Genomic DNA, 25,775 nt, shown 5'->3' with positions numbered 1-25,775 from the left:
ACACTTACTAACTGTGTAACCCTGGGAAAGTGGATTAACCCTATTTGCCTCAGTTTCCTCAGTTGTAAAATGAACTGGAGAAGAAAATGGCAAACCACTTCAGTATCTTTGCCAAGAAAACCCCATAGGGGTTTTATCCATGGAGTTATGAAGAACCCAAAACAACTAAACACCAACAATATATCCCATTATATAAGTTCTATTCTTGTTGGGCAAGATTATATGTTTTATTGTATTGCTACTTAGCATACATGTGTGGTTGTCTTCCTCTAAGAAACTGACTCTGCACATATGACACCAAACTTCTGGATAAAAACTGAAAAAATTAGCTTCAAATCTCACCATTTTCACATAATGACTTGAACTATCCAAACATTTCAGATTCAAATCTAAATTTTTTTCCCCATTTTTATTTGGATGCTATGTGTCATGTTGACAAACACATTTTGTTTGTAAACGATGACCAATCTTTTATTACACAATCCTTTCAAAGTACCAGCCCTGTGAGCATAGGCAGAAGACCTAGAAAAACCTCACACCTTTGACTGTGACATACCTTAGAAAGCTTTGGTGATGTTTTGTTTTTTGCTGTTGTTGTTGTTGTTCTGTCTTGAACATCTCACTTACTGGGTTTTTTTTGCTGGCTATTCAAATGAGTTTCGATTTCTTGAACAAATCTATCTGATGAAGGAGAAGCTCACCTCTGCTCCAAGAAAAGCCATGTTGCAATTTAAAATTCTCATCTTTTTAGCATCAAAATTCTTCCAGTGATGCTGCATGCTGGAGACTCCGAGAAAGGAAAGTGATGAGTCATTAAAAAAGGCAATGGAAGACATTCCATTTTAAATGTCGGTGCCTTTGCATTCACTGTCTCCCACTCCTAGAATCAAGGCATTCTCTCTCACCTCACCTCAACCTCCCAGAATTTCTGATTTCCTTCAAAACTGTGCTCAGGAAACAACTTTTGTATGGTCTTTTTTTTTTAATTCAAGCCCTACCTCCACTCCAGTTGCTGGTACCCACCTCAAAAAATGTTTTCTTTATATTTATATAATTATCATGCACATGTTGTCTCTCCTGGTAGACTTAAGCTCCTTGAGAACAGAGTCTGTTTCATTTTTTTGTCTATTTGGCACAGTACGTACACAATGCTGGCCCTTAAAAAAAGAAAGAGGGGAGAGAGAGAGAGAGAGAGAGAGAGAGAGAGAGAGAGAGAGAGAGGAAGAAATAAAGAGAGACAGATAGAAAGAGAAAGAAAGGAAGGAAGGAAGGAAGGAAGGAAGGAAGGAAGGAAGGAAGGAAGGAAGGAAGGAAGGAAGGAAGGAAGGAAGGAAGGAAGGAAGGAAGGAAGAAAAAGGAAAGGAAGGAAGGAAAGAAAAGAAAAGAAAAGAAAAAGTCTGTTGATGGATTCAGTGATGGAATGACTGATAAAGGTCTCCATCCTCTCCCAGTTCAGTGTTGGGGGGATGTCCTTCAGAGAACTGATGGAAATAGACTCACATCATTTGTGAGTCTTATAGAAAGTACCTGCATTGATGAGATAACAGAATTCAATTTAATTCAACAAACATTTATTTATTTATTTAATGGCCTACTGGTGAGCCCTCATTTATTATGAGCTAGGAGCTGGGTGATGTAAAGACACAAGCTAAACAGTATCTATGCCCTCCAGAAGATTTCATTCTATTCTTCTATCAAAGTAACCCACAAAGTAAAAATAGTAATAAGTCCCTCTAACCTGGTACTTCCCATTTTACAAACCAAGTGTTCTGCTCATGATGGCCCTTTGAGATGAGACTGTTATATTCCCATTTTCCAGATGAGGAAACTGAATCAGAGAGCTGGTTAACATGCCCATGGTTTCAGTACCTAGAACTCTCTGACTCCACCCCTCTCCAATAAGGGATAATGTGGTGATTTGCACTAAACCCTGGAGCTCTGGCTGAAAAAATGAACAGTAGCAGCTAGAGGGTAATTCTCTGACAGCAATTTTGACAGAGTCCTTTAATTGTTCTAATGACACTGATGACTGCTGATGGCCTGGGCCATGAGAGGTTGACATAAGCAAATTGCATGAATTCTGCTTTGTCTGTTGTAGAAAATACACTGACCCACATTTATAAGTATTTGTGCATGAAAAAAAAAACAGAGAAAGAAACACTAGTGAATGGATCTACAAATGGAATACTGACACATTAAGATGGACAAAAGATAGAGGAGAGAGACCAAGATGGGATGCATAGCCTGTGGAGAAACAGTGAAAGAACTGTGCGGGGTGGGGGGATTAGTCTGGAGAAGAGGTGTAAGGAGCAAAAAAGAGAGCTGTATTTAGATGTTTGAAGGTTTATAACGTAGAAAGATTAGCCTCAATCTATATGGCTTCTGACAGAATAAATGGGACCAATGTGTTGAAGTTAAAAAGGTAGGGTTTTTTTTTTTTGCTCACTAAAAGGAAAGAATGATATGAACAATCATAGCAATCCAATTGGGAAAAGTGTCTCATGGGGCAGTGATCTCCCTATTGCTGGCAGTATTCCAGCCAAGGTTGGAGGACCATCTGTCAATCAGAAATGTTGGAAAGCGGATTTCTGTACTGGAGGACAGACTGGGCTAAATGACCCCTCAGACCTGTTCCAGCTCTAAGATTTGATAGTCCTAATGGAAAGGAGGAGAGAAGAAGGGCCAGATGCAAGAAATATTGTGGAAGTTGAGTGAGTAGCAGATTAGATTGGAGGTGCAAAGGATGAGGAATGAGTGAAACAGTGCCATCACCCAGAGAGGAGGGTTTCAGAAGAAATGGGAGCACTCTATTTTTCACTGTGGTTACTTTGAGTTGCTGGCAATATAACTCATTCGAGATGCCCTGTCAAAAGCCAATGACGTGAGGGAGAGAGGGAGAAGACTTGCAAGTTGATGGTCCTAGCTTACAGCTTGTGACTTATTCCCACCCATCCCCTATCCCTTAGCATTACACTCCAAAGCAAGAGAACTGGGGTAGGAAGCAAGGGCTATGAAAAGCCAGACAAAAGACTGTGACTTTTACATTTAGTCATTTTTTTAATATTTTCTTTCATTTCTCCTTCATGTATCTCCTACAAAAATGAATTTGGCAAGGAGCTGACTCAGTTCTTACAAATAAAACTTACTCCACTTTTTCTAGAAGCACTAACTGCATTGATACAAGAGTTTGGGTGTGTTGAATGTCAGCAACAGGAAAAGGGTGGTAGTATGTTTGTGGGGGACAGAAAGAGCTGAGTTCAAATTCACTGTTCCAAGTTACACTTAATGTCTTTGGGCAAGTCACTCTGACTTTCTATTTCCTCATCTATAAAATGGAGATAATGATGTCCCTAGATGAAGTATTCACTTCACGGGATTGTTGTGAGGTGTGAATGAGTGAAATGTTTGTAAAAAGTTGCTTTGGGACCTTTAAAGACCCATCCTGATGTCAGTTATTACTGGATACCAAAGGAGGTTTTTTAAATTATTTATGAAGTTTCACAAGCAAAAGGGAAACTAACGGAAACCCAAATGAGCTTCCTCAGGGCCCTCCTCAGAGAATAACATCTTATGCACAATCATAACTTGATTTTCACGACAACCCTGGGAGACAAGCAGGAAAGCAATATTCCTCTCAATGTTAGAATACCAAATTTAAGGATGGCAAGGTACCACACATTTTATAGATGAGGAAACAAAAGTTTGGAGTCATGACTCTGCTGTGAAGTAAAAGAACCAGTACCTGAACCCAGCTCGTCTTACTTCAAGAGACCAGTGTTTGTTTGCTTGTTTCTTCCTTTCTTTCTTTTTCTCTTTCTTTCTTTCTTTCACTAGGCAACAACATCTCCTTTAGTATTACTTTTCAGCTAGAAGAAAATGTTCTCTTTCATTTACTTGTCCAATCCTACTCCCTCCCCTAAAAGCTTACTTTCATAGGCTCACTTTCTCTTTCAAAATCAACATCTCCAGGTAAATGTGATTATGAAGGAGAAGGGGAAATGACAAAATGGATGATCAAACAGGGCCCTGGAAAAAGACAGCTCCCTGGATACTCTGGAATCTTGTTATATTGTATTCCTTTGGATGCCTGTGTTACTATCCAAGGGCTGAGTAAAACATGGCCTTTCCTGTTTCGTGTCTTGAACACCAAATGGCATCCAGACAAAAGGTCCAGTGAGAGGTTCCATCCATTAAGGTGCAAGCAGCTGGCCCCTGAAATGTAAGATCACATCTCTGCCAGTGAGCACCACTTTTGTAACTTTCCATGTAGATGGACTTCTTTCTACAATTACACACTTAAATCTCACTTGGATAGGGCCATGGTTCTGTTTAAGAATGGAGAGAGAGAGAGAGAGAGAGAGAGAGAGAGAGAGAGAGAGAGAGAGGAGGGAAGGGTGGAAGAAGTGAAGGAAGAAAAAAGGAAGGAATGAAGGAAAAGAGAAAAAGAAAGAAAGAGAGAGAAAGAAAGAGGAAGGAAGGAAAAGAGAAAGGAAGGAAGGAAGGAAGGAAGGAAGGAAGGAAGGAAGGAAGGAAGAAAGAAAGAAAGAAAGAAAGAAAGAAAGAAAGAAAGAAAGAAAGAAAGAAAGAAAGAAAAGAAAGAAAGAAAGAAAGAAAGAAAGAAAGAAAGAAAGAAAGAAAAGAAAGAAAGAAAGAAAGAAAGAAAGAAAGAAAGAAAGAAAGAAAGAAAGAAAGAAAGAAAGAAAGAAAGAAAGAAAGGAGGAAAGAAAGGAGGAAAGAAAGGAGGAAGGAAGGAAGGAAGGAAGGAAGGAAGAAAGAAAGAAAGAAAGAAAGAAAGAAAGAAAGAAAGAAAGAAAGAAAGAAAGAAAGAAAGAAAGAAAGGAAGGAAGGAAGGAAGGAAGGAAGGAAGGAAGGAAGGAAGGAAGGAAGGAAGGAAGGAAGGAAGGAAGGAAGGAAGGAAGGAAGGAAGGAAGGAAGGAAGGAAGGAAGGAAGGAAGGAAGGAAGAACAGAGAGAGAGAAGGAAAGAAAGAAAGAAGCTAACATTAGAAACAATCTGCAGAGTTCAACAGCTGGATCACATTACACGGAAAGCAGCCCCAGTGACTGTATAACAGGCGGCTTTTGTGTCTTCATGAATAACATAATGTGCTGGGTAAATGCTTTTCCCCATTTAGAAACAGGTAGTTAATGGGAGCTGAAGTGATCAGATGCTCTGTACCCCCAAGGTTACTTACATCATGGGACTGAGTAGCACAGGGCTCATAAATAAAGCATCGGATCTTCTTTTAAGTCCGGTCAGATAAACAGGACTTACACCATGTGACAAGAGACCATAGTGAGATGTGACACTGAGACTGATAATTCCAGGGCCTCTTGGAATGTGACATTTTGCACACAGCACACTGAGTTCATAACCAGTGGCAGTCTCTGGAGCCACCATCTTTGAGGTTTCTATCATCTCCTTGACTCAGCTGTTGCATGAAAAGTATGTAACTGGGTTGGATTTCAAATTATGCAAAGCTTATTCTCTACTATGTAAAGGTTAACATAAGGCATATTGGCAAATTCTAATTCTAATCTAACAATTTATTATTATGAGGGCCACACACATCTTGACAGCCTGCTGACTGATACAAGCCAGTCCCTTGGTGCAGGTTTTGGACAGAGCAGGGGTTGACTTTGATGGCCGGAAAACAGCTGCTGAACAACCCAAGACTGAATTGGGGGAGGAGCCCTAAGGGGAGAAAAATATCTATTCTTTCCTTCAAGTGTTACATGTCATTATATATCTCTAATTCAAGATCCTTTAACATCAACTGTATTTAAATTGCTGCTAATTTACTGTTTTATTATTAGTTTATGAGTTGTTTGCTGATAACTCCCCACAAGTTATACTCTCTCTCAAACATTCGCTTACAAACCTAAGAACTCATATTTATTCTTAGTAGATTTTTCTTTAGCAGTATAGAACTCATCAATGAATAATTTCTTAATGTGGACAAAAATACTTAAATGTTTTTTAATAGTATATATGTTTAGAGGGTAAGGTGTAGACCTATGATTTCATTTATGTAGAAAATGCTCTATGAAAAAACTCCTTTCCCTAATGCAGACCAGCAACCTATTAGATAGATGGATGTATTTGAGGGAGAGTATGATTTGGATTGCACTGAATTATGAAATGGATTTAATGATCACTGTAATATGAAATGAACTTATTGATCCACAAGCCCATTGAGCTTACAATATTAGAAAACTGAGTGGAGGCATTGAAAAGAAAATGACTGTCATACAACTAGGATGTGTCTGAAAGCAGGATTTGAACTTAGATTTTCCTGAGTCTAAGACTTGCACCTGCCTTCACTATGCCTAGCTGTCTCTCAACAGCTCTCGATCAAAAGAATGACTGAATGCTCAAATGTGGTGATCTATAGATATTATTGGTGTTATTTTAGTCTTCTTGTTGTCTCAGTTAATTAATCAAGTTATTTTTTTCTCTCTATAAAGAAAAGTCCTCTTCCTCAAAAGCACTACAAGGCTAAGCATATTTCCTGCTAATTTATTCACTGTGACCTCTCACTATGACTTTTTCAGATGGGAAAGATGAATTTTTACTATTCATGTCATCACTGAATTTGTTTTCTGTCCATCTTCCTGGAGCAGAATGGTACAGTGAATGTCAAGAGCCCTGGAACTAGAATCTGTTGGTCTTTCAATATTGTCTTTATTACTTAAAACCTACGTGACCTTGGACAAGTCACTGTAAAAAAAAAATGGCTTCATACTTCCTTCCCAGCTCAAAATCTATGATCCTAAGAGATCTCTGACTATCCCTTTCTGCCTGACTCACTCCTTACTTTAAACAGTCGGGTGTCACATCTGTACATACTATTCTTTTGAAATTGCTGTTTTGGAGAAATAAAGTGGTATGCCCATAACATACAAGCAGGAACTCTGAATGCTAATGCCAGGTCTGTTGCAGATTTACTGTGTGGCCCAGGGCTGCTCATTTAACCTTTCTTTCTCTTAATTTCTTCATCTGGAAAATGGAGATACTACCTACTTCATGGGGTTTTTGCAATAACTGGTGCATATGGGTACAGTGTTTCAAGGTTAATGGATGAAACTGATATTGAAATGCAAAGGAGCAGGAAAATGTGTGATTCTATTGAGAAAATCAGGCACAGCAGTATACTTCTAGATGGATACAGCATGTGTAGGATTACAAAGCATCAGCCCTAAGGTCAAGCGTTCCAAACCACATGACAAGTGCAGCAAGCCATTAGAAACGCACCACCTGGAGGATTTGATTGTTACTCCCAAGTAGAGTTTATAAAACAAATAAAGAAAAGGGTCAGATGCACACATTTATCAAACACCCCTGATATAGGTCTCATATTGACAGGCAAACAGCTGCCTTTGGAGGCAGATCAATAAATCCATTTCATAATACAGTGCAATCCAAAACACATTCTTCCCCAAATCCATCCATCTATATATTAGAAATCCATCCTGCTTTGCCTTCAGCCTGTCAAATGTCACAACAGAGTGTGGAAGCCAGGTTGCCAAGTCTATATCCTGAACTAAATCCCAATGGAAACCTCCCAGATATAAATAACCACTATGAACATACAGAGGAGAGAAACAGCTGTAAAGTATCTCTCTCTCTCTCTCTCTCTCTCTCTCTCTCTCTCTCTCTCTCTCTCTCTCTGTCTCTCTCTCTCTCTCTCTCTCTCTCTCTCTCTCTCTCTCTCTCTCCATTGAAATAAAAAAATTTTATTTACCACTAAGAAAAAGCTAAACACAGAATGCTTAGCCATTCCAATTTTCTGGTCCCTAGAACAAGGATACTCATCTCCAAACCAGAGTTTTTAAAATTTAGTTTAATCCCTGGATTCTCACAGAGGAGCCCCCAGAGAGAAACGAAAACAGCTCTTTTTAGTTCTTGGCATTACATCTAGCTATGACAATTGAGTTTCATCAATGGATTGATTCCATTAAAAGGTGACCCTTTTTTTTTATTTTGAAGGCAGGGGAACAGATAGTTCTCTTTGAGTTGTGAGTTGAATGCTGAGTCACTCGGGAATTGTGGGTAAGGAAGTCCAAGTTTAATTAAAACAACAACAAAACAAAAAACAAAACACCAGGCCAGCAAGAGGCACTTCCAGGAGTTTTGAGGAGAGGCAGATGAGGAAAAAAAGGAGGAGAGGAAGGGATAAAATATGTCTCCTGGAAAAGGACTCCTGTTGCAATAGGAAAAAGAGCACAGCTAGGGAGCAGTGAGTTGCTAACTGGACACAGTGTTGTCCCCCATCACTCTACAACCTATTTTCCATTATTCATGTGTGCTTGGGTTTTTCCTGGCTTTCAGAGACTATCTGGACCACATCTTTCCACCATTTGTTGATCTGTGTTCAGGGCATATAAACTCATTTTAATTTTAGGCTGACAAATGAAATTAAAAGGTAAATATGCTGCAGTTGCTGCAGCATAAAAAAAATCAAATTTATTTCCTGGACTATCTGTTCTTTCCGATTATCTTCACCATATCCACAGGAGACAGACAGGCAGCAGGGAAAGGTATCCCTCGATATACAAAATAATCGGATTCCTGAAAAGTTAGCTATAAATTCAAATCCCATATATAATATTAAAATTTATTTTCCTATTGACTTACATCAAAAAATTTGCATTCCTGGGGCATGGCCTCTTTGAAAGCTGTCCTCATACAGCAAAAACAAAACCAAACAAAACCAAACCAAACCTTGCAGAGCAGCTCAGGTCACAGCTTGGCTACTCTGCAGACACTCAGTGCCAGGTTGCCTTTCATAGCAATGCCCCTGCAGGAATATGGGAGAGTTTTCACACCCCACCCGCCCCATACCAAACTAGTCCAGCCTTCTAGTTAACTCTTTACTTGCCTCTTCCTGGAGTATGTTAACTTTAGTGCATTCTCCCATTTTTAAAAATTTTTTTTAAATGGAGAGAAGATAGGAAGGAGGTGCAGCAAGGCTTCTCCAACACAGTCTCAATATCAAAAGACAAAGGCAAAAAGAGGTAGAGTGGGCTTCTCGGAATTGGATCCCTAGGAGACTTCAAGTATTATATGTCAATAAGATTGATTGTCTTCAAAGAGGGGCATGATGGATAGTGGGGTATTTTGTTAGTATCTGCACCTTAGAGATGGGGAAGTAGAGGCACAGGAAGGATAACTGACTTGCACAGAAAAGCAGAAGATGTCACTGGGTTCTGAGGTCCCTTGGGGTCTGCTTGCAATGTAGATATTCAAATAGCTTGGCAAAGTCCCAGGGCATGAAGGACAAAGTGATCCTTGCAAAAGAACAGATGGACAGAAAGGATAAAACAAGGAACCAACTTCAGGTGGATTACTTAGCTTTTGTGAGGTTCATTTTCTGTATCTATAAAATGAAGCACTTGAACTCAGGAATCTTCACCTGAAAAACCCTGGGTCTACAAGCACAAATGTCCCAGAAGGGATGCTAATTGACTGTGCTCTTTGTGGGGCGGGGAGCCTCCCTAAGGAGAGATAGAGGGGACTGTTTGTCCAGAGTGTAATTCAGAAGGCTGAAAGAGTAGGCACAGGATACTACATTATTCCCTGAACCTTATTTTCCTACACTTCCTGCCATGCTGGACAGAGCTGAGGTCTATGCAATATCCGCACCACAAGGTGACATGGTAGATTTTAGCAGTTCTGAGAGAACAACTTTGAGGTCATACGAAGTGTCCTAGCTTGGACACTGGTTTTCAAACAATGTGGAAGTCACTCTACATCTCTGACCCTTAGTTTCTTTCTCTATAAAAACGGGAATAATGAAACTTGTGAGACCCCTCCCCATGGGTTACTGTGAAAGATTTGCTTTATAAACCTTAATGGACCATAAAAATGTACATAAGTAACTCCAAACCTTTACTAAAACTAATCCTGCCCCACCCTCTTTTTTCCTATCAGATTGTGACTTATTATTGTTTCTAACTCTATATGTAATCATATATAATTATTAGTTGCAACACTGATTTTTTTATTAGAAGTCTATATTAGGGCAGCTAGGTGGCACAGTGGATAAAGCACCAGCCCTGGATTCTGGAGAAACTGAGTTCAAATCCAGCCTCAGACACTTGACACTTACTAGCTGTGTGACCCTGGGCAAGTCACTTAACCCTCAGTGCCCTGCAAGAAGAAGAAGAAGAAGAAGAAGAAGAAGAAGAAGAAGAAGAAGAAGAAAGATGAAGAAAGAAGAAGTCTATATTATAAATCATCTGTATGAGTTAAATTTGGCCATTCTTCATTCATCTAGTAGAATGTCAGCTACGTGAGGATGGACCTGTTCTTTGTAATCTTAGCCTAACAGCCTAAATATAGTAGAAACTTAATAAATGCTCGTAGAATTAAATTGCATTCTTTCACCTACAATAACTCCATGGAAACTGCTCCAATTTTGCTCATTCATGTTGTACTAGAGCTGCTGGGGCAGGTAGGTGACACAATGGATAGAGCACTGGGCCTGGAGTCAGGAAGACTCATATTTCTGTATGACCCTGGGCAAGTCACTTAACCCTACTTGCTTCTCTGTAAAATGAGGTGGAGAACGAAATGGCAAATCCACTCTACCGTCATAAAGAGTCAGACACAACTGACATGACTTAACAACAAGTAGAACTGTAGTTAATCAAGTGCTGCTTGAAAGGATGGGCCATCAGCCAAGGTCTTCTTTTGTCACAAAGACCAAGGATATCATTTTAACAGTTTTAGTTTTTCTCTCTTTATAACTGTTGTACTTAATGGATAATTTTCCCAAAATATCTTTGAAAATTGAAAATAACTTAAATAATCACATAACAACAGAGCCAACATTGGCTCTCTAGAACCAAACAGTTGTAGAGTTAACAAAACAGCTAACAAAATAATAAAACATTCTCAATAGCAGTTTTCCAAATAACTAAAGGTTGGTTTAATGCTTTATCCCTTTGTGTTTTTGTTTTTGTTTTTGTTTTTTAACCATTTTGGCTAAAAATCTTATCAAATTTCATTGTCTTTTTAAAAATAGAATAAATCCAACATAATTAAATGTTTTCTGGATGAATAAGCATCAATAATATGAACTTCAATTCCTTCCCAGTGCTGTAACATGGAGAGATGGAGAAACCTTCAGAGCACATACATATTTAGAGAATGTATTATCCTTTTACTAAATGACCCCAACTGTCGTCAATGACTAACAATAAGAGAGGTCTCAAAATAGGATTCTTAATTCTCCAGAATTCTCACATATACTTTTAAAAGTCATGGAACTGAGTTATAAAGGGCTTCAAAGGCCGTCATATCTAACACACTCATTTTTTACAGGTTAGGAAACCAAGGTCCAAAAAGGTTAAGTAACTTACCTCAGGCAACAGAGGTGGTAGTAGATTTGTTGTTTCCAAATCCATTGCTCTTTTCCCCTCCATGACATATTGCCACAAGTACCACCTATAGAAAGCTTCTCCTGACCACCCCAAATGCTAGCACCCTCTCTCCCTAACCACACTGCATTTAACTATATTGCATTTTTCTCAACATATTTATTCTGTGCATACTTACATATGAACGTGTTGTCTGCTCTAATAAAATGTAAGCTCCTTGAAATCAAGGATTGTTTCATCTTTTGTTTGGTAACCCTAGCACCTAGTAATGATGCCTAGCACACGGAGTCTACATTTAATAAATGTTTGTAGATAGATTACCCCAACTACTACTACTTCTAGGCATAAAAAGACTCCTAGAAATTCATTTTCAAGAGAATTTTAAGTTTCTTCTAGGAAAAGAAGACTTTAAATCCAGCATCTGGGGAATTTTTTTGAAACTTTGAGAATTTGAGGGTTTGTACCAGCAGCTGTCTCCTAAATAAATTCAAATTAATGTACTAAATATACTAATATGCTTTTTAAAATATTGAAAACCAAACAAAAAACATTAAATAAATAAAATATTGAAAACACCGTTTTTTAAAGCTTGGAAATAAATTGTAAGAGAACAAAACAAAACAAAACAGGATCCTCTGGGATCTTTGCTTTTTTCCTTCAAAAACTTATCACTGGGGCAGCTAGGTGGCGCAGTGGATAGAGCACCGGTCCTGGAGTCAGGAGGACCTGAGTTCAAATCCGACCTCAGACACTTACTATCCTTACACTTACTTCCTCTTACTATCTTATGATAAGAAACTGTGGCATCCACATAGGCCATGCATGGGGAGGGCCTTCCCAAGCAGAAGAGGCTTTGAATATAGGTCTGGGAATGGACTTGGAGTTTATTGTTCAAAATCCAACATGGTAGGGAGACAGCTAGGTGGCACAGTGAATTGAGTACCGGCCCTGGATTCAGGAGGACCTGAGTTCAAATATGGCCTCAGACACTTGACACTTACTAGCTGTATGACCCTGGGCAAGTCACTTAACCCTCATTGCCCTGCAAAAAAAAAAAAAAATCCAACATGGTTGAGTGAAAAAAGAATCACCAGGACAAAGCTGGCCACCAGGAAATGGACTCCGACAAAGGCACTGAAGGGCTGTGGTTGGTGCCACTGGAGGGAAAAACCAAGGGTCTCTTAAAGTGAAATGGCTGTAGTGAAAAGAGGACTTTAGATCAGTAGAGTTGAGAGCAAATAGTACAATAAAAAAGAGGCATCCTCTTACCCTTATCAAATGAGGTAATATTGATAAAGTGCTTAGCACATTGCCTGGTATATAGTAGGTATTTAATAAAAGTTGGTTTCCTTCCTTATATACACATATACAAGATTTGCATGGTCAGAAAGATCAAAGATGTCTTTGCCAAACTGTCATGACCCCACAAACAGAAAAACCTTAAGCCAGAAGTTGCCACTATTTCCAAAGAGATAAACCTTAAACCATCTTCAAGGGAACATTACAAAGATCTAGAACAGGGGTTCTTAACTTGGCCCCACTGAGAGATTTCAGGGGATGAAAGAACTCTGATAGAAAAAGAGTTACACTGTGATTTTTCACTGACTGCTGACCAAAACTTAACTATTTCCCTCACTTATGAATCTAGGCAACAACCCACAGAATATTAGGCTTCACTAAACTGTCAAAGGGATATAAAATGCTTCTTTAAAAAAAATGCTTAAGAACTCATAGTCTAGGGTAATGTCGGAAAATGAGAATAATAATTCAAGACTTGTAGAGTTTGGATCAAGCCAAAAAGTATTTTCAGGGAGTAAGAGGCCACTGAGGTGACTTTTCCAAATGTGAAAAGTTATTGTGAGTCCTTTGTGGGCAAAGGGGAGTGAAGGCAGGTATACTTTGGATGAAGTTGGCAAACCCATAGAAAGGTGTTCTCAGCTGGAATTTTCACCATGGAGCAAAAATAGCTCACATTGAAGATTTAGAAAGCACTGTTCTCATGACAACCTGGAGACAAACATTCCAAGCATTCCCCCCATTTTACCGGTGAGGAACTGAGACTCAGAGTAGTGACATCCATTTACCCAACTGGGAAACATTCTTCCAACTCAAGTCCAGTGGTTTTGTTGAAATAATCACCAGGCTTGGAGGCTGGAGTGGGACAGCCTGTTTTCTCAGGGAATAGATAGCAGGCCCAGAAACCATTAAGTCTGCTCCAGGCAATAGTTCTCCCCTGCAGGGATGGACACAGGCCTCCCCTTAGAAATGATTGTTCCATCTCATTCTGAAGGTACTTGAGCCTCCCATTCAAGTGACCACTGATCTCCTGCTTCAGTTTAGCCGTTTCAATAGAAGCATCCAAAGGGCACCGAGAAATGATACTGTACTCCCACAGCAGAGCCGAGTCACACTTTGGGGGCTTCCTACATAATTTCACCTTGTCTAAATATACCCAACTAAAAATAACCTGCAAAGGAAAGCGTCTCCCTGCCACAAGCCCAGCAACTGAATGCGGCATTGTACGTGATGAGAAAGAATGAGAGCCTCTCACTTAAAATACTGAGGGTGAGTTTCAACATCAGCAGCTCATATGCTGTGATGAGAAAACAAAGTTTCCGATGATCAAAATTCCATAGTGTATTTAATAATGTAATTATCTTATTGTATTAACAAGTGCTTAGGCACAGGAGCAATTGCGGAGATGTGTGTTCAAATTGGAAATGCAGAATTTCTTCTTTCCCACAGCTGATTACTTCTCACAGTCCCATCCGTTTTCTGGGATTATGGAAATGATCCTATTTTTGGCCTTCTCTTTTCAGAAATACAAAGCCAATCAAGTCTTCTCGTCTTGCCACTCTAGCCCAGGGAATATATGACCCCAGTATAAACAGGTAATATTCCAGGGAAGATTTCTGCCTAATCTCATTCTTCTTTCATTTTTGTTAACTTTTTTTTTTCTGTAGTTCTAATTTTTCCCCATCTTTGGAAATGTTCAAAAAGACACGGAGCATAAAAACAGATATGTGATGTGCATCCTACCAATAGTATGAAAAGATACATTTTTGTGCATTTATTCAGTTAGGTTCTATCCCAAAGGGCTTGTGTATTACGCTTTAAAATCTGAACTACTCCATCTAAAATACATATGTTGTCATAGTACCATGTACTTCTACTTGCATCAGTCAGGCACCTTGGCAAATAATATAAAATATGATCATGTAAAAGTAAATATCCTGTACCATTTCTCTAGTAGCTTTTCCTCCAAAATAGGTTATCACATCCTATCACATCAAGCTCTCAGTGACAAAGATTGAACCAAATTTCTCATTTCTAAAAACGTATCCAATAAGGAATATAATGGACTTAGGGGTGAAGGCCTGCGTATAAATCCCTGTTCTGCTACATAATATCTGTGTAACCTTGGATGTAGGTAAATTCAGCTCTCTAGGCCTCAGATTCCTCATTTGTAAAACGACAGAAATATCGTGAAGAGTCCTTTCAGCAATCAATATTATAATCACCGTGTAGTTTAGACATCATTTCTACCTCTACAGCACCACTCTTTTCTGTCACTTCACCACCACCTTATTGCCTCTCACCTTTAGCCTATAGCAAACTGGCTTCCTTGGCATCCATCTCTCCCTTCCCTAATCCATCTTCCACACAACTGCCACACTGATATTCCTATAGCACAGATCTTGGTCCGTTTTCAAGAACCTTCACTGGCTCCCTACTCTCTCTAGGATAAAACACAAAATCCTTCTAAATGTCATTTAAACAGCTTCATAATCTAATTCCCACATATCTTTTGGATTTCCCATCCCTCCAAGGTCCAACACCACATTTCAGCCAAATTGCCCTGCTTAATGCTCTACATATATAATAATCTATCTCCTACTGCCAGCAAGAGATCTTTTATGATTCCCTCCAGTTGTCAGTAACCCTCATAGAAATTATTTTTATTATATTTCTGTTAACTTTCTGTGAACATTATGCACACATTTCTAATGGTATGTAAGCTTCTTATGGGCAGGGACTGTTTCATTTTTGTCCCTGAATATCCAGTGTCAGGTGCTAGCACAGGGCCTGGCACCTAGAAGTTACTTAATCGAATTAAATTAAGTTGACTAAGTGCTTATTAATTCATACAAGCTGCTATACCTCCAACCAACAGGAATTTTACTTGATAATTATTACTAACAGGGGAACAATTCCTATGCTATCCTAGCTAATGGATTATCTTGATATTTGGGAAAGATACTTCATTCATGACTAGAGCATCTGTCATTAAAAAGCATCCAAAGTCAATTCCATTATGACCTCACTCATCCAGATAGTTCAAGATGAGCTTAATCTGGATATGAAAGTCCAGGCCCCTTTCTCATGTGTTCATCCATTTTTCATTAAGGCATAAAGCCCTTTTGCATCTATTACCTCATCTGATCTTCGGAGAATCCTGGTCAGGTGTTCCGTTTTACAGATGGGAAAATTGTTCATTCGCCTAAGATTTCAGGGCCAGTTACCGACAGAGCTTGGGTCTAAAATCAGGTCTCTTGATTCCTAGTCCAGTAATCTTTCCACAATACTTATCTTTATATCAAGTACAACATCTCCCAGCAGAGACTTGACACAGTGATACCCAGCAATCATTCTCTAAGATTTCACCATATGAAATAGACACTAGAGAGATTGGGCTATGGGAGCTAGTCTGTGCAACAAAGGAATTTAACTTCATCAAACATGGAAGGGGGGGGGGGACTCGGGCAGATGAACCAGGTGGAATCATTATTTCTGCTAACTACAAAATGAAGGATAATTTCTCACTTTGCATTCACAGAAGAAGAAGAAGAAAAAAAAGAGGTTCTGAGCTGCCCTAGTTCTCTTCTGCCCAATAACATTTAGTAAACAGGCAGCCTCATGTTCTACTGCTTGAACGCATTCTTCATCTCTCACTCTATTATTTATGCACTCAGCTTAAAATAAACAGCCACTCTGAAGGAGGTGAGTTGGCTCACTTAGTGTAAACTTGTTTCAGTCTGACAGTTACTTTAGAACATCAGTAAACAACTTTAATTCACTTCTACAGAATTAGCAGGCTATGGGTGCAGTAGCTACATGAGGCCAAGTGTTTTCTTTAACTAAGACTACTTCCTGTCTATGACCAGAACAACCCAGAATGATTAAAAAAAAAAAAAGCATAGCCATCCTATAGCTGAAACTCAGAATTTCTAAACCTGGGACCTGAAAGAGATATTGGAAGTTATCTCAATCGACCAATTGATGAAAAGACTTTTTTCAGATATCATAACCTCTAAATCTGGTAAGAAGCTTCCTTGCTGCCAGGATATGGAAATGGTGACTGGAAATTCTGACAATGACATTTTGGTAGGTAACTGACAATTGGTAACTGACAATGTCAATATCAGTTGGAGGTGAACAACCAGACTGGTAAAGGAGAGAGAAACCTTATAAGATGAGGAATAGTTGAAGCAATTAAGGATCTGTAATGGGGAAAGGGAAGACTTAAGGAATTTCAAATGTTGAAAAGGCAGACTTGTTCTATTACTCCACGGGGCAAAACCTGGACCAATGGGTAGAAACTACCCATAGATATAATTGGCACCACGTACAGAATTTCTCAAGGATGCTTAATAGTGACTGCTCCTGTGAAGTAGTGAGTTCTCCATTGACCTGGAGATTCATGCCAAAGCTAGATTATGATCCATTAGGGAGGACTTAGAAGAGATTCTCGTGGGCTAGGAAGTAGAACTAAATGTGCTTTAGGGTTGTTCTATGACTTCATGAAACAGTTTCTTGTCATAGTAATGTTCTTGCCTGAAAATTCTTCCACCCTAAAGGTTTCCAAGGGACTTCCAACCTAAGACCATTTAAAATCCCTTAGGTCAAGGATTATGTTTGTAATCAACCATTGTCAGGTTGTGAATACCTCTACACAGGCACCAAAAAAAAAAAACAAAAAAAAACCCCAAAAGCCAACTTGGTCAACTAGTGAATTTAGAGGAAAAAATAAGCAATTCAGTCAGGGGGCAAATGGCCAAAGGAACTGTTTTAACAGAGAAATCATTTTAGATTGTCTTTGGTCTAATTATATATAGCACAATGACATAACATTGGCAGGCAACAATTCTCAGGCACCTAGGCTGTCACTTGTCTAGTTGGCCAAAGATGGGGTATTTCACACATGTGAGTCACTCTGTTCGGCAATGGCACCTCCCTAAGACTAAAAATGACAATCTTGCCAGGGCCTTCTGAACAAAATAATGCCCACTCCAATCAAACTAGTCTGGTTCTTCATGAAACCAATTTTTGTGAACACTTAGGAGCCAGATCATAGAGTAAAAGATTTTTGACTCAAAAGCAGAAAAAAGGAGACAGAAACAAAACCATAAAATTAATTTCAATTTACATTCAAAGTTCAGCTCCGCATATCCATATAAACCAATAGCCATCGAACTTTCCAAACAGTCTTTTTTGATCTGAATTGTTGGGGTTTTTTCTACATCAACAGATTGATAAACATTATAGAATTTAGAAATAACAAATTCCTAAAAAGAAAGTTAGATTATCAGTATTTGAATACGAAATTGGGTATTGCCAGATTTCCTAACAAATTATGATCAGACATTTAGCATTTGTACTTTGGTGAAATAAAATATATTATGACAATAATTCTTTATACTTACAAAGTACCTTTCATCCATGGGGCTCCAATTTTACCAATATTAGTTCATTGATTTTCGCAACACACCTGAAAAGCAGATGGTAAGTTCTGTTACCCCCATTTTGTAGAGGGGGGATACTGGGGAAATATGGGGGAATACATTAATGGTACAGGATCAAAAAACTCATCAGTGGGAGAATCGCTACTAGTTATAGTTTGGGTCTTCCCATACACAATACCAGCCAGGCATCCCCATCCTTCCTTCACAATCTGATTTATTCTATAATAATTTAGAAAATAAATTCAAAGAGAAAAAGAGTGCTCAGTGATTATTTCACTGTTTCACTGTACATCATCATCAGGAGAATGTGACCCAGATGTTTCCTAGAGGCAAAGAACCACAGTTATCAAACAATGAACCCACCTCATTCCTCTCAATAGTGGGGTAAGGGATTATTGATATGGAACAGGCTATATATGCTATTAGATGTGCTCTTGTTGTGTAGGTTTTTTCTGGATATTTAAGAACCAGGTACATTTTTCCTATTCAGGCCCTCTTTGGGATTAACCTGGTGTGTAACCGAGTGTCTATCATTCTAGCTCGGTGAGTATGGCTGCAAACAAATGATTCTAATAAACTAGTCAGTGCTACTAAGTGACCTAGTTCAAATCTTGCCTCTCTTCTAGATAATACCTTGATCCAATTAGAATGCATATGACCCTCCCCATCTCTAAGGAATAACTATAATGGTTGGAATTCACAAAGAAAGTTTCAAGGAGAAGTTGTTGTGGCATTAAGGGGGGAGAGGGAAGGCAATAATAAGATTGTAAAAAGAAAAGCAACAATAACTGATCAAACAGGAGAGAAAAATTGGGGAAGAACTTCTATACTCAATTGAAAACTCAGATGAATGTTTAATAGGCAGAATGTAACCATTCACATGAAATTTGGCCCGAAAATATTATTACTTATCATTTAGCATGTACTTTGATTACATATTTCAACATATAATGATAATAATCAATATATTTTGAGGATTTTACTTTACTTTTAAAAAAAATTCTAGGAAGTCAGAGTGCTTTAAAAGTAATCTATCTTGGGGCAGCTAGGTGGCGCAGTAGATACAGCACCGGCCGTGGAGTCAGGAGTACCTGAGTTCAAATCAGGCCTCAGACACTTAACACTTACTAGCTGTGTGACCCTGGGCAAGTCACTTAACCCCAATTGCCTCACCAAAAACAAAACAAAACAAACAAACAAACAAAAAGTAATCTATCTCAAAGAATTCATCCATTCATAAGGACAGGATACCACATCCACAGCTTTCATCCCAACACATCTTCATTTCTCCTTTCCCCAGAAAGGAACTTAATTCAGTCATTCGCCCACGTTTAAAAAAAAATGTTTAGTGACTCTATCTGAAGTTCAAACTATTGCATAAGATGCTATAAAGGTGACAAAGATGTATAATGTATTATGCTGATTTTGTTGCTGTTCAATCACATCCAACTCTTTGTAACACCATTTGGGGTTTTCCTAGCAAAGATTCTGAGTCATTTTCCATTTCCTTCTCCAGCTTATTTTACAGATGAAGAAATTGAGGCACATAAGGTTAAGTGACTTTCCCAGGGTCACACAGCTACTAAGTGTCTGAGACCAGATTTGAACTTGGGTCTTCTTGACTCCAGGCCCTACGCTCTATCCACTGTACCACCTAGCTGCCCTAATTGTACTGGTTACTGATCTGATTTATATTACTGATCTGTTTTGTTACAGAAGCTGATCTGAACCTGGCCCTGAAATGATGTTTGATCTCAAACTGACCCTGTTGATCTAGACATTCCTACTTCAGTCCTAACAGAATAGTTCATTAGGGGTTGGGGAATGAGGCCTGGGGGTAGACAGTGCATATGTGTTCTAATTGGATTAGGGGGAGGAGGGAAGGGGAGTCAGGTATGAACTAGGTCACATAATAGCACTGATTAGTTTATTAGTTTCATTCATTAGTACCTTGTCTCCCACAGACAGAATAAGGCCTTGAAGAAATGTTGGGGGGATCAGGTGAGTCCTGGGGAATGCCTCACCAGCAAAAATAAATCTGATCCCAAGGAGCCAGAGAACAGTGTGAGAACATTGGGCATATGGGGAAGAGTCCCAACTCTACTATTACTGGCTGAGGAACCCTGTATATGTCACTTCCCCTTTCTGAGACAAGTTTTCATGTTTGTGAGATTTATAAGACAACACTTTGTGTTACCTATGCCACAGAGTTGTGAGGATAACAACAACTGGCATTTAGATAGTGCTTGAAAGTTTGCAAAGTCATCTACTATTATTATCTGTCATTTGATCCTCACAACAGTCCTCAGAGGTAGGTACTATTATTATTCCCATTTTATAGATAAGGAAACTGAGGCAAATAGAGGTTAATTGACTTGCCTAGGGTCACACAACTAGTAAGTGTATGAGACAGGATTTGGACTCAGATCTTCCTGACTCCAAGTCCAGGGCTCTCTCTACTGCACCACCAAGCTTATGAACCTTTAAGCATAAACATGTGGTGTCGTTCTTATTATTACAGAAATTATCTAGCAAGACAGGATACATATTTATGATAACCAGTTTACAATCATTTCTTTATAAATATGATAAAGATCTTGGGAGTTGGTGGAGTATTAAGAATGTTGGACTTGAAGAATCAAAGATTTAAGTCCAACTCCTGCCTCAGACACTTAGTTGTGTGGTCCTCTGCAAGTCACTTAACTAGGCCTCAGTTCCCTTATCTGCAAAATGAGACAATTTGATTTGACAACCTCAAATGCCTCTTTTCGCTCTAAATTGACCACCCTATCATTTCTTCCTCTGTCACAGTGGCCACTGCCCTATGACTGAGGAGATGCAGACTCTTGTTCTAAGTCTTCTATTAATAATTTCCTGTGTGACCTCAGACAAACATGACCTCCTTACGTCTCAATTTCCTCACTGGTCATAATGAGTAGAATAAACTAGATGAAATCATGAGAACTCTTCCAGTTCTAAAACTTCAGGAATAATTAGCTTATCAATGATCTGTCAAACAGTACTCATATTTTGATGTCATTTTTATTAATGGTTTTTTGTACACAGGAACTCATCTTACAGGTAGCCAAGTCTCTATTGCCTGTCAAGCAGACAAAAATACCCAAGAGTGAGATAATGGCCTCTAACTCCTCCTCCTTCATACATAGTGACTTAAGGCAGGATATCTCAATGTCTTTTCCTACTTTCCCATTACTAACATGACAGATACTCAAAGAAAGATGCAAGATCAGCCACTTATCTCCTATCTGGCCGGTCATAAGCACTTTAGTCAAATTTCTAAACAGATTTCTTGTTTACCTGCATGTTAATAAAACCAATAGCTTTACCAGTCAGAATCCTCCCCCCTTCCCCCAAGCATTTGAACTTCCAGTGAGGTTTGGAAGCAATTAACATTCACGAGTAACAGAGCAATCAACATGGGGATAGCTAATGGGACTGGACAGAATCCAAAAACAGATATTAGGATAATGGTGAGTCACTGACATAGGTTAGGGTGTTAATTCTGGAGGGCAGAACAGTGGAATGTTTTCAATAGCTTAGTTAGGGGCTGCTGTCACATTAACATATGCAGATTTCTATAGATGGCTCATCTCTAGCGACAATCTATATTTCTTAAACTATCCAAAATTGGGTATCTTTGCATGGGTATATATCATTCAAATCCTAGCAAATAATAGTACATATTGAAATCAAGTTTATTTTTAAATTGCCTACCTGACAAAAATCTTTAAAATGTCATTCCCCACCAGTTTAGGTCTATAGACTATCTTTATCTGTTAGCTAGCTTAGCTAGAGGCCACAAAAATAATAGCTATGAAATTCCACCTTGGCATTCTCCCAATAACTTTTTCCATTTATTTGTGAGCATGCATTTTAACATGAACAGGCCATTTACTCATTGAAAGTCACCAATATTCCTCCTCAAAATAACCAAGCCCTCAAGTCCTTGCCAATTGCTTACACTCCTACTCCTTTCTGAATAGCAGCTAGTTGGAGAGGGAGTACTAGACTTGGGAGGCAGGGAAGCCAGGTTCAAAAATCCCTCCTCTGACACCTCGCCTACTACTCTCTTGCATCTCTAGTCCATTGAAAAGGCCAAGGCTAATTGTGATTATCTCTGCCTCATCTCTTGTCACATCTCATACATTCTTGAGCCACTGCCCTGGGTTTCTTCCTCCTCAGTTTAAAGTTCATCTTCAAAGCCTTCCTGTCTATGCCTAGTATGTACTCAACAGTCCACTTTCCTGTCCCTCCACCTTGACATTCTTCTAGAAAGTTCTTCTGGTTCTTCTCTCTGGATGGAGCAGTTAAAGGTAGCACCTGTTATCTTGAGAGGTTTTTTTTTTTTTTTTTGCCTACAAATTGGAAGAGAATCCTGTGAATTTTCACATTTATTCTGGACTTGATTAGTCCTGAAATATCATGATTGGCTTTGTTCTCTAAAGCCTGAGAAGATAAATTCCTCCAGAGACAGGGCCTTTAAAATAAAAATCAGTCTGACAGTAAACTGTAGAAGATGATATAATTGGATAATCACCATTTATCTGGATTCCATTCTTCCTGGGATTCTCTTGTTTCCTCCATGCCTTTTCTCTCTCCAACATCTTTGTAATGGCCCTTTCAGGTTATTAAAGGGTTCTTTCTAGCTTAATATATTTCATCTCTTCCCTTTCTGCTTTGCCTGTCTATGGATGATCAAAGTTTATCCTTTTTTTAACCCCCTGTTTATCCACTGAATTACACCCAGCCACTGATGCACAATCTGCTTCCAGTGAGCTGGGTTTGCTAAAAGCCTGTTTTGACAAAGGTTTTATACAACAGAATTCAAATTAAGGAGAAGTTATCAACAGACCAATACTTAGGAATCTATTACTTTATCTCTGTTGCAGCGGTTAAATATTTCTCTATGCCAACCACAAGGCTTGAAGATTAAGCAGCTAAGTGCAGTCGTCTGCCTGCTCCTTCTGCAAGGGCTCTCCACACACGGCTCAATCACTGGCTTACCCCCCTCCACCCCCTCACCCCCACCCAGTAGCAGCAGCCTAGATTAAAGTGCTTCTGGTGCTATGGTAATCCAATCAGGGCTAGAAGTGCTTTAATCTCTACCATTCTGTCTAAAAACATTTTGGCAAAATGCCTTTCAACACTGTTCTGCATTCCAGCTGGGTTGTGTGCTCATTTCTAATGGACCTAGGGAGGAAGAGGTGACCTCACTCACTCCATCCAACCTGCTCAAGATGTCTTTTTTTTATTACTTTTGCTCTAGCTTGTATAGATCACAAAGCCCCTGCCCACACACTTCACATGAGTGGAAATGTTTTACACAACTAGCTACATAGTTGGCACATTCTGTAAATGAATTGGGCAGCTAGGTGGCTCAGTGGATAGAGTACCAAGCCTGAAGTCAGGAGGACGAATGTTCCTGAGTTCAAATCCAAACATTTCAAATCAGACCCTTCCCTAGCTGTGTGACCCTGGGCAAATCACTTCACCCTGTTTGCCTCAGTTTCTTCATCTGTAAAATGAGCTAAAGAAGGAACTGCAAACCATTCCAGTATCTTGGAGTCATGAAGAATGGAATGAAACAGCAACACAAAATGGAAATGTAATTTTTAAAAATTACTTTTCCAGGGGCAGCTAGATGGTGCAGGGGATAAAGCACCAGCCCTGGATTCAGAAGGACCTGAGTTCAAATCCGACCTCAGAGACTTGACACTAGCTGTGTGACCCTGGGCAAGTCACTTAACCCCATTTGCCTCACTAAAAAAAAAAAGAAAAAGAAAAAGAAAAAAAAGAATGTTGACTTCCCCTATTGAACTACTCCCCAGAAAGAAAAGCAGATTAGGGGCCAGCTAGGTGGTGCCGTGGATAGAGCACCGGCCCTGGAATAAGGAGGACCTGAGTTCAAATTCAGCTTCAGACACTTAACACTTGACCCTGGGCAAGTCACTTAACCCCAATGTCTCACAAAAAATAAAAAATAATAGGTCACAGTAGAAATAGTGTAGTAGTAATAGTAGTAGTAGGTAATAGTAGTAGTAGGTCACAGAAGTAGTGTAATTGTAATAGTAATAGTAGTTGTAGTAATAGAAAGAGGAAGAGGGGGAGTAAATTGAGGTGGGGCAAACAGAAGGGCATCTAAATAGGCCTTAAACATCCTTAAAAGGATATTTACATATATTGACAAGAGTGTTGAGAATTTATGGTCAGAAGAACTTTGTTTCACCATTTACAAGGCATGTAACTGAGGGGAAGCCATAAAAACACAAATTAAGAGTTAGAGAGGCCCTTAGAGATTATCTAGTTCAACCTCTTCATTTTACCAAAGAAGAAACCTAGGGCTAAAGAAATGTTGTGATTTACCCAAGATTTCACAAGTAGCAATGACAAACCTGTATCTGTCACAGCTTTCTCATCTGTAAAATGGGAGAGTAACAATACTTTGGGATTGCCAACTTTAAAAGTTATAAACTGCCAAGACTATACAAATATGGATTGTTATTACTTATATGGCAAACTGACATATGTACACATATGTAGCACACACTGAATTTTCAGCTATTCTCATGTGAAGATTTTTGCCAACCAAAAAAATAGTGAAGAGACTTCACATAAGCATAATTTTCTGTCTGTGTTTGCACAACTGCCACCAGTTTCCATGGGAGTGTGGTATGACTAACAAAGTCTAGTGAGACCTGCAAAGATATACTGCTACATCAGAGAGGAGGGAGACTGTTAGTCTTCTTGTCCTGGAGAAAAGACAAAACAACTTCAGAGTGCTCAAAGAAGGAGGAAAGAACTAAGAATTTATACAGTACCTACTATGTGACAGGCACTGTGCTAAGCACTTTTTACAAACTTTTTCTCATATGATCCTCAAAACAACCCTGCAAAATAAGCACTGTTATTATTACCATTTTACAGATGAGTAAACTGAGGCAAAGAGGTTACGTGTCATGCCCAGGGTCATCTAGCTAGCTATTGTCTGAGACTAGATTTGAACTCAAGGTCTTCCTGACTTTAGGTCCAAGGTTCTTGCCACTGTGCCACTGTGTCCAATTAAGGCAAGGGAAATATTTTCTACTTATGGGAGTCGGTGGGGGGGGGTGATTTGGGAAGGACTCAGTTTAATTTAGATATGATATGGAGACGTTCACTGAAGTAATAGAACCAATCATATTTTCACATTTCTGCCTAGCTAATAAAGGCCCAGCTATAAAAGTCTGTCAGTCTGTGCTAATCTGCTGAAGCCTCAAAAAAAAAAAATTTAATATTGTCAAATTCCTGACACCACTTCACCTGTATGGGTCAAGCACATTTTATACACTAGAAGGGTACCTAAAAATATTGGTGGTAATCAGACTTTTGAAAACCAATTCTAATTTTCATCACCCCAGGGAAATTTTGCCATTTAAAATCATAGGGCAGTAAGTCCTTTCAAAAAGTGAATAATTGTCTCTAAACTATGGCTTATAAATCCAAGTTGGCTTTGAATAATACATTAATTTATTTGTGTATTTAATAACTATTTATTACTTTTGCAGAATATGATATTAAGTTTGGGACACATACTCCTTCACTATTAGAGGCTTATACTAAAATCATGCTTATCCTGGAGACCCAGCTGA

General features: G+C 39.0%; 1 protein-coding gene across 5 annotated transcripts in view; it reads right to left on the bottom strand.

Moving 5' to 3' along the window:
• The window catches only part of PPARGC1A (PPARG coactivator 1 alpha), a 773,930-nt gene that overhangs the window by 554,385 nt on the left and 193,770 nt on the right, over window positions 1-25,775 (bottom strand). For 2 of the 5 annotated variants that reach the window (XM_043970970.1, XM_043970972.1), the window contains exon 2: window positions 18,088-18,152. The exons of the other annotated variants lie outside the window; for them this stretch is intronic. In XM_043970970.1, coding sequence (XP_043826905.1) covers window positions 18,088-18,105 — 18 coding nt within the window. In that variant the 5' untranslated portion in view covers window positions 18,106-18,152. The remainder of the gene's footprint in view (window positions 1-18,087; window positions 18,153-25,775) is intronic. 5 annotated transcript variants of the gene reach the window in all.

This window comes from Dromiciops gliroides, chromosome 6 (genome assembly GCF_019393635.1).
Source record: "Dromiciops gliroides isolate mDroGli1 chromosome 6, mDroGli1.pri, whole genome shotgun sequence".
In the NCBI taxonomy this organism is placed as follows: Eukaryota; Metazoa; Chordata; class Mammalia; order Microbiotheria; family Microbiotheriidae; genus Dromiciops; species Dromiciops gliroides.
The sequence above is the reverse complement of the archived record's forward strand: the minus strand, read 5'-3'. Positions and strand labels throughout refer to the sequence as shown.